General features: G+C 45.6%; 1 protein-coding gene across 2 annotated transcripts in view; it reads left to right on the plus strand.

Annotated features, from left to right (window-relative positions):
• Rich (guanine nucleotide exchange factor subunit Rich) overlaps nt 1–7,751 on the plus strand; it is a 32,048-nt gene extending 24,297 nt beyond the window's left edge. Inside the window, exons 22-27 of one of the 2 annotated variants that reach the window (XM_028307475.1) lie at nt 461–744; nt 1,152–1,254; nt 1,634–1,780; nt 4,795–4,983; nt 6,056–6,245; nt 7,285–7,751. In XM_028307475.1, coding sequence (XP_028163276.1) covers nt 461–744; nt 1,152–1,254; nt 1,634–1,780; nt 4,795–4,983; nt 6,056–6,245; nt 7,285–7,410 — 1,039 coding nt within the window. In that variant the 3' untranslated portion in view covers nt 7,411–7,751. Of the gene's footprint in view, nt 1–460; nt 745–1,151; nt 1,255–1,633; nt 1,781–1,976; nt 2,383–4,794; nt 4,984–6,055; nt 6,246–7,284 lie in introns of those variants that run through there. The other variant, XM_028307476.1, reaches the window with a different exon arrangement.
• Nucleotides 7,752–10,200: the final 2,449 nt, after the last annotated feature.

Below are 10,200 nucleotides of genomic sequence, written 5' to 3' on the forward strand. Positions count from 1 at the left end.
CTTTTAAAAAATATACACATATTTTTCAGCAACCAGTCTCTACTCTTCACAATACTTGATGACACGGATCGGAACAGGCCATTATTCAATACATTCAGTAGTAACACCTTAAATTATTACATCTATCATTACATTGGTCTGGAACTATCTATCAGGAATTTGGTTTTTCATACATTTGGACGACATAACATCAGTTTGGTTTTTCCTCCTAACACAAATTATATTTCTTAAGTTTTCCTACACTAACTTGAGTGCGGATATTGGAAGCATGTTGTAATGTCTTGTGACGTTTGGGACTGGGAAAAGTTAACATATGAAAAGGAACAGTTTGGAAACACTTACACTTTATCGTATACATAATATATAATTTGATTAATACAAAATATATTGACAATTTCGTTTGAGTGACTATTAAAGAGTACATCAATCCACAAGATTAATTTTCAAATTATTTCCACAGAGAAAGTTACAGCGGTACCGCAGAAGAGTTTTTCATAGACATGATGATCCAGAGACACGCTAGAGTGCTTCTCTCTTCTGCCCGACTACACGCCTTAGGCCGTCTGGCCGCGTCCTTAGATTTACACTTAGTGGCGTGGTTAGCGGGAGAGAGAGAAAGGGCGGCGAGAGTGGAAAACGCCGTGCTGTGTATAAAGAGGCTGCACGAAGACTTTGCGTGGCCCTACCCTGTGGTGCCTCATGATGCTGATCCGTATATGCAGAGGAAAGGAAGCACTGTTACGAGTGAGTACCCAATGAGTAGAAGTTTAACCAATCAACTGGTAAAAATATGTTTTGTTCATGTCATTGCAACATAATTATGCAAAACTCAATTTGCTTGCAAACATTTTAAACCCCTCGTGGTGAGCTAAATATGGTAGTGTTACAAGTGGGTTAACGACAATAGTCGAGCAGCGGTGGGATTCGACGTTCTCTGGTCTCGGCCAGTCCGACTCCTTCACCGTTCGGCTTTGTAGCAAACATGTAGCAAAATGCTTTTCAATTTGCAATCTAGCCTACAATGATTTTTGTATATCCATTTCATCTCTCTCGTTCCCATCACGTTACACCATACCATAGTCCACCATAGCCCTAGGGGAACTTTCCTAGCCATTCGACCATTTATACATAATACAAAACTTTGTTTACAGGTTCGTACAGTGCCTCAGCTGAGTCAGACAGCGTATGTGGTGACAGTGGCTACGTTAGCCTTCAGTTACGCGCCGCTCCTCCACTTTCGCCTGGCCCTGTCAGGTATGTTCACTTTCATCGGAATCTCGTAGATTTTTGTCATAGTAACGATTTGTTTTGTCATCAAAAGTGCCATACACCGGGGCCCCACTCGAGCCCAATAAGAGCTACGAACTGTCCGCAGCTTGAAGTTAGGGCATCTGCAAATTAAATGCAAATAGTGAGGAAGAGCTACGGTAGAGGCGCTGCGACTGTGCTTCTAAAAAAAATATGAAAATTAGTGGAGGCGCGGCAAGCGCACCACAGTAGCGCCATTGCTGCGCTTCCTTACGTCTCTAATTTGAAAGCATACTTAGGGCTGAAAGTTTTTTGCACTAGGCATATTGCCCATTAGCCATACCCTACCCTGAGTATTATAATATCTTTTTCCAACTACCTACAGTTCTGTCGGGGAGTGCAGCGTGGCGGAAGGAGGCGTGGCATGGGACGGCGACGCGGGCGGCTCAGAGCGGCGCTACGCGGCGCTCATGGAGAAGCTGCACCACCACCAGGCTGAGCGAGGCTCGCACACTGCTCATGTGCAGCTCAGGTACGAACACAGTTCTGTTGCCCAACTACCCTCAGTTGCGTGGGCGAGTGCAGCGTGGCGGAAGGAGGCGTGGCGTGGGACGGCGACGCGGCGCTCATGGAGAAGCTGCACCACCACCAGGCCGAGCGAGGCTCGCACACTGCCCATGTGCAGCTCAGGTACGGCGGACACAGTTATGTAGCCCAACTACCCACAGTTCTGTCGGCGAGTGCAGCGTGGCGGAAGGAGGCGTGGCGTGGGACGACGACGCGGCGCTCATGAAGAAGCTGTACCACCACCAGGCCGAGCGAGGCTCGCACACTGCCCATGTGCAGCTCAGGTACGAACACAGTTCTATTGCCCAACTACCCGCAGTTGCGTGGGCGAGTGCAGCGTGGCAGAAGGAGGCGTGGCGTGGGACGGCGACGCGGCGCTCATGAAGAAGCTGCACCACCACCAGGCCGAGCGAGGCTCGCACACTGCCCATGTGCAGCTCAGGTACGAATACAGTTCTGTTGCCCAACTACCCTCAGTTGCGTGGGCGAGTGCAGTGTGGCCGAAGGCGGTGTGGCGTGGGACGGCGCTACGCGGCGCTCATGGAGAAGCTGCACCACCACCAGGCCGAGCGAGGCTCGCACACTGCTCATGTGCAGCTCAGGTACGAATACAATTCTGTTGCGAAACTACCCTCAGTTGCGTGGACGAGTGCAGCGTGGCGGAAGGAGGCGTGGCGTGGGACGGCGACGCGGCGCACATGGAGAAGCTGCACCACCACCAGGCCGAGCGAGGCTCGCACACTGCCCATGTGCAGCTCAGGTACGAATACAGTTCTGTTGCCCAACTACCCACAGTTCTGTCGGGGAGTGCAGCGTGGCCGAAGGAGGCGTGGCGTGGAACGGCGATGCGGCGCTCATGGAGAAGCTGCACCACCACCAGGCCGAGCGAGGCTCGCACACTGCTCATGTGCAGCTCAGGTACGAATACAGTTCTGTTGCCCAACTACCCTCAGTTGCGTGGGCGAGTGCAGCGTGGCGGAAGGAGGCGTGGCGTGGGACGGCGACGCGGCGCTCATGGAGAAGCTGCACCACCACCAGGCCGAGCGAGGCTCGCACACTGCTCAGGTACGAATACAGTTCTGTTGCCCAACTACCCACAGTTCTGTCGGGGAGTGCAGCGTGGCCGAAGGAGGCGTGGCGTGGAACGGCGATGCGGCGCTCATGGAGAAGCTGCACCACCACCAGGCCGAGCGAGGCTCGCACACTGCTCATGTGCAACTCAGGTACGAACACAGTTCTGTAGCCCAACTACCCTCAGTTGCGTGGGCGAGTGCGGCGTGGCAGAAGGAGGCGTGGCGTGGGACGGCGACGCGGCGCTCATGAAGAAGCTGCACCACCACCAGGCTGAGCGAGGCTCGCACACTGCCCATGTGCAGCTCAGGTACGAATACAGTTCTGTTGCCCAACTACCCACAGTTGCGTGGGCGAGTGCGGCGTGGCGGAAGGAGGCGTGGCGTGGGACGGCGCTACGCGGCGCTCATGGAGAAGCTGCACCACCACCAGGCCGAGCGAGGCTCGCACACTGCTCATGTGCAGCTCAGGTATGAATACAGTTGAGGAGTGTCTATTCAAAAGGGGATATTTACATTTTTATTATTTATTAAACTGAGTATGCAGTCTTGTTCTTAGTGCTGAATACTCACTTTCGTCACTTGAATCTTAATCAAAATGGGATATTCTCCCAAGTAAAGCAGCTTCAAATATGAGTGTTCATTTCAGAACAGGATATTTACACTCACAAAATTAAAAAAATAATAGTTATTTTTCATTTCATAACAAGAGAGGATATTTACAATACAAATATTTACACTATACCAATTAGCCGTTTCAAAACGGGATATTTACTTTTACATAGTGTTTTATTTCCTTTAACTTTATGCTTTAGGATTTATTTTTAGACATTTCACTCTGTAGAACGGAACGCAAAATTAACGTAAAACGGAATCTATGTTGTGTGATTGTCTGACACCTGATATTGGACAAATCAGAGCCCCGATTACGGTAATATTTAAAGTCTACAATCCAGACACGCTTCTCGATTCTGCGATACGATTGGTCGTTCAACAGCGTACGTCAGCTGTTTTGACCAATCGTATCGCAGAATCGAGAAGCGTGTCTGGATTGTTGACGTTAAAAATTACCGTAATCGGGGCTCAGGATTTGAATGTCTTATAATTAAAAAAATATAATTCTGTTTAGTAGCGTCTTTAATTTTGGTCATTATTATTTAAAAAAAAAAAGAATAATCTGTGTTTTATTATCATTTAAAATCTTGAGATGTACAATACAAAAGAGGATATTTACAAAATAGTAGGCTCAACTAAAGGGGATATTTACAGTAAGTACAGAACAAAGGGGGATATTATAAAAGATCCGTGTCAAAAGAGGATATTATGATTTTTCTGAACTCTGTAACTTTAAATTAACAAGTCATATTTTTTGGCAAAAAGTGTAGTTAGAACACTGTAATGAAATAGTTTCATAACAGAAATAATGCTTTTCGGTAGGTCTGTAAATATTTCCCATATAAGTTTTTCCCATTTTGTGAAAAATAAGATAGAATGTAGGTATCCCCTTTTGAAAAGACACTCCTCAGTTTTGAATTTTGTTTTAGCGTCTTTAAGATTGTCTTCTTCAATATGAAGGTAAAAGAGTTTTTCTTTGGACTAAGTGAGCATACGAAATAATCTAGGGAGGCGGCTTTCGAGTTCGTTGTAATGTTGTCGTCTCGCCAGCGACTGCGCTACGTCGCAACGCACCATGTAAACTAAATAACGCCACGTCAGCGCTGATGAGATCCGGCGTTCAGTAGTCAGACAGCATTGATGTCCCGTTATTTAGTTTAAAGTGCGTTGGTGCGCTGTTCTGACACTGTGGAGGCGCTGGCGAGACTAGGACGTTACGAAGAATAAAAGATAATAGTGTGGGGAATCCCTTAATGTGTGTGTGTATGTTAAAAAATGTTTGTTGTCTTTGCAGATACTTCCTGCAGCTGATGACGGAGGCGAGCTGCGTGGAGTGGGCGGCGCTGGTGGCGGTGGTGCTGCGCGACGCGCTGGCCGTGCTGCGCTGCTGCAACGCGGCGCGCGCGCACGACGTCGGCCTGCCCGCCGTGCGCCGCCTGCGCGACGCGCTGCGCGACCTCGTGGCCTGGACCGACGCCGAGTGGTGAGTGATACCACAATAAATTATGATCAGACTGAACGGATACTTTTGCGGTAAAGCGGTCGCTACCTTCTCGCCACTGAAGTAGCCGTTCAGTTTGTAGGTACTTACACAGATAGATCACAATTAGGGAACAAGCATACATAAGAAACAACTAACGCATGCACACATTCACACAAACCCACACAACTTTTGGTACTAATTAATTTGGTGTTAAGTAAAAAATCATGTAATTTTTTTTTGTTTTATTTCCTTTTTCTTATTATGTAAAACTGATCGAAAGAGCGGGCGTCTCCTAATACAGGTTTTCTAAACTTAGAAGGAGACACCCAACCCCTGTAAATGTGTCTTATAACAAAATAAAGAAATTTTGAATTTGAATTTTGAAAATACAAATAAGTAAGTCATCTTCATAGAAACGCACCGAGCGTGGTTTGTATATGAGCGCCAATATAATACGTATGCGGCGCGCACGCACACACTGACGAAATTCGGCGCAACCACGACTGGCTCCCCGCTAATCCCTGCTAAATTTTGTCAGTGTGTGCGTGCGCACCGCATACGTGTGGGCGCGCTCACATACAAACCGCGCCCGTGCGTTTCTATGAAGATGATCTACTCATTTTTACTCTGGTGATACACTGCTCGTGACTTGGGGCGTGCCCGATACTAACTTTAAGATTCAGCTAACGGGACTATTCCCACCGCTGCAACTCTTGTGTAGCCAGGATCTACAGCTTGACCTCCAATAAAAGAGATTCAGCTACTTAGGGCCCTCGCCCACGACGACAGCATCGGTTACTAACGCGCGTTAGTCGCATTTGCAACGCACTACAGAAGTGATGACAACGCGCTACTAACAGCAGCGCGACTGCATCGCTACAAAAAGTCGCCGTGGGCGAGGGCCCTTAGCTCGACAATCAACCGAAGAGATCTTCAAACGAGGGAGAGTATAGATTTGCTGCGAGGCGCGCCAAAGTTGTAGTCGACATCAACACTCACATTGTTTAAATTTTAATTTAGTTTATGCACGTTTATACCTGATGATTTAATTTTAATTTCCATTCTTCCTCAGCCTGGGCTACAAGCCTTTCATGCTGGCCATCAGCAACCAGATCCCGTTCCTGACGTCGATCATCAACACGCGCGAGCGCCGAATGTCGATGTTAGCGCCTCGTGTGCGGACTCCTAGCACCGGCTCGCTCAATGAGCCGCGTGCGCCGCCTGCGCATCAACCACTGCCGCCGCCGCAGAAGGCGCATGAGGTAAGCCACGCGAAGGTGTGCCCTCGCAACATTGCAAAAAGGTGCAAACTGTCATTAACGCTGCAGAAAGCGCACGAGATGAGCTACTCCAATGTGTACCCTCACGCCACTGCAATAGGGTGCAAATTGTCCTCGACGCGTGCAAGCCACGCCCGATATCGGCTCGCTTAACGAGCCGCGTGCGCCGCCCGCGCATCAGCCACTGCCGCCGCCGCAGAAGGCGCATGAGGTAAGCCACGTGAATATAGGCTTTAACTCTACTGCAGTAAGGTGGAAATTACCATAGACATACGCTAGCCACGCCCACCACCGGCTAGCTTAACGAGGCTTGCGCAATGTCCGCGCATAAGCCACTGCCGCCGCCGCAGAAGGCGCATGAGGTGAGCCACGTGAATATTGGCTTTAACTCTACTGCAGTAAGGTGGAAATTACCATAGACATACGCTAGCCACGCCCACCACCGGCTAGCTTAACGAGGCTTGCGCAATGTCCGCGCATCAGCCACTGCCGCCACTGCAGAAAGCGCACGAGGTGAGCTACGTGAATACAGGTCTTAGCACTACTGCAATAAGGTGGAAATTACCATAGACACGCGCTAGCCACGCCCACCACTGGCTAGCTTAACGAGGCTTGCGCAATGCCCGCGCATCAGCCACTGCTGACGCCGCAGAAGGCGCATGAGGTAAGCCACGCGAATGTGTGCCTTTGCAACACTGCAATAAGGTGCTAACTGTCTTGGACGCGCGCAAGTCACGCCCAATATCGGCTCGCTCAATGAGCCGCGCCTCCCGCCGCTGCCGCCGCCGTAGAAGGCGCACGAGTCACTCGAATGTATGCCTTCGCGACACTGCCTTAGTGCAGTGCAAACTTGAAACTAACTTACAATGTGACGTCAATGCCCAAAGCGAAGTGCCATAATTGGCTAGATTTTTTTCTTCGTTTTGAGTGTTGAAGCGGTAGAAGAAATTTTTCTTAGCTTCTTTATTTTTAACTCGACTGTCCTACAGAGATCTTATCTAACTTATCTGTTTTTTGTTAGGTATCAAAGCAGACACTGAGGAAGGAATCTCCTGCGGTCCAAGAACCAGCGCCAGTTGTTAACCCGCCGCCGCGGCCCGCCCCGGCCGCTCGAGACGACGTGTCCTCCGGGTGTACCATAGCGTAAACACGTAGCCAATTCATAAGGACGAGGTTTTACAAGTTGATGTAGTGACCAAAAAAAGATACATTTGTATCAAGTTTGAGGTGTCCCTCTATGTTTTATAATAATAAACTTTTACAGACAGTAAACACTTAAAAAACTGACAATCCTACCTTGGAAATTAAAGGTAATAATTTCAAATTTTCAAAAGGACAGTTACAGATAGGTAAATCAATTGCGAAAGAACACATTTTATGAATGGTTGCTTTACTAAGAGTATAGCAATAGCATTATGAAACCAATATCGTCAAACGATGTATCGATAACGATCGGCTGTGGCGGCTCGCGGAGAGCCAATGTGAAGAGCATACTTTAATTTAATCGGTAACATTAAGTAACAGTCGAGTTTATTAACATATTCTAACAACATCGTGTTTGTAACTTAATTATAATATAAGTTAATCTCAAAAGTCTCCGCGCCGCGTAAAATTTTCTATAATAATAATTCGGCCGTTCTTTAGAGTTTTCTTTCATTCATTATCTGATCACGATATATTCACAGTGCACTTTGTGACGTGTATAGGCATATTTATTCTCGGTATGTGCGTATTAGTAGGATGAGACCGCGTTGACGCCTACGTACTGTGTTGTGCTAATATGTAGATGAAAATTATGGGGTTTACGATAAATGAAATTTGTAAATGATTTTAGTAAAATTACTTGGTGTTTTAATATAACGTTAGTTAAATTAATAGGGTATTTTGGTGCATGCTCGGATTAAATATTTAATTTAGATTTGTGGTCGATGTGAGTGTGCATAATTATCTGCATCTTACCATCGGGTCATATTTGCAGTCGTAATGCAACAATAAATTATGTATTACGCTAAACTAGAAAGAGTCGGACATGGTAATATTAACACTTTGAACGCCACCGGCCAAACTGGCTTCTACGACATGTTAACTGAAACTATAAAATGAACTCACATTGTAACATTGAGTAGCAAGTCTCGAATCATCAGTGCGCGTTTACTTTGCGCTCACCTAATTTAACGTGGAGTTCAAAGTAGGACGTGAAGTCGGTTACCGCGCTTTTTCTGTTCTATCCAAGCTAAGTAAATAGAATTTCTCAATACTTCCTTCAGAAAAAGGTTAACACATTGCATGAACGATATACGCGCGGTAACTGGGCCTAATTCCTGCTTTTATGAATAAAAAAAATAGGACGCCACAGTGTCGAACGGTCAGCATTTAACATTATCCAATAATATCACGGAAAACTATTTTGGTGCTGAATTTATTTATAACATTTAATTAATTAATTATCTCGATATTATTATGTTAAAAATAATTGATAAGTTTTTAACAATTATATTATTCTTTTCAATTTACTTTTCATATCTCTAGTCTTCTTTATCGACTTTATTTATTTAAATTGGTTTAGTGATTCATATTTATTTATGAATGGGATTATTTTGTCATGGAATTTGTCCATATTTAGAATTAGACGTAGTAATGTACTAACAATAAGTAATATAATTGTAGCGTACTTAAGTTGTAAATGAAAGTAAACGGTTGCTGTGGATCTGTTTAGTACAATCGGCATCGTTAGGTCCCCGCTACGAAGGGTAGAAAGAAAAATATAACAGTTATTAAAAACTTATTTACAACCCGATCGAGCTAAAGCCTGGTCCGTGAGCACGTAGAATCTCGTCCAATGACCCCAAGCTACCCATCCTTGTCGCTCGCACGTAATTATGTTGCTGTCGCGCTCGCACACTCACTGCGGGCGCGCGTCGCACAGTCGCGACAGCAATATAATTACGCGCGAGCGATAAGGATGGGTAGCTTGGGGTCATTGGACGGGATTCTACGTGCTCACGGACCAGGCTTTAACTGCGCACATCGCTGGAATGCGACTCCCTCCCATTAATTCGCACACCTTCACGCGTTCGCCCCGTCGGTACCAGAGCGTCGATGTGACGTCACGACTACCAGGTGCGCAGTTAACTCGACAGAGTTGTAGGTATGCAGATTGTGCAATTTTGTTAGTTTAAACTTGAAAATTGAAATACCTCGGATTGCTCGAGTACCCAACAGCCGTAGGTGTTGAGTGCCAGTACAAAAGATAATCTAATTTATTTTACTCGGTCACTGAAAAAAACTAGATCGCATATTGCATTATATTTCTTTGGGAATTTAGAGTTTAAAGTCCGGTCATGTCGTTGAAGTAAGGTCAGGTCTTCCTCTGAGATATTAATAGAATATCGTATGCAACTATTTACTATGTAACTTTATGTATAGGTTAAGTTCTTGTGTAATATGGATATGATATAGACTACCCGCAGACTACAGACTTAAAGTCGGCTGATAGTTGAGCCCGATTCTAATTTGTATGAAGAATCGGCCGATACCAATGTGCCCACTTTAACCACCATTTAAAAGCCCGACCCAACTATCGGCCGACAAAAACTGTGTAGTCTGCGGTTAGTCTTTTAGTGAAACCTCCATTTTTTTTTCGACCTACTCGATTGATTTATTTATCAAATCAGGGTCAGCATAAACATACAAAAATAATAGTGAGGGGACAAAACAGTTCAATCGAGAATCAAACATTGTACGATTGCCTAATTTCTTTCAGGAATTAATCGTTGATTTAAATATCAAGTCTCACGTCCATATATCTATACGGTTATGATTTATTTAGTACAAGTAATTTATTAGTATCATTAGAATATTTATAATGCATTTTGTTAATATCATCATTAAATTAGATATACGGACACAATGGAAATAAAAATAAAAGTTCTATGTT

Source organism: Ostrinia furnacalis, unplaced genomic scaffold (genome assembly GCF_004193835.3).
Source record: "Ostrinia furnacalis isolate ACB-3 unplaced genomic scaffold, ASM419383v2 OfSCF2256, whole genome shotgun sequence".
Taxonomy (NCBI): domain Eukaryota; kingdom Metazoa; phylum Arthropoda; class Insecta; order Lepidoptera; family Crambidae; genus Ostrinia; species Ostrinia furnacalis.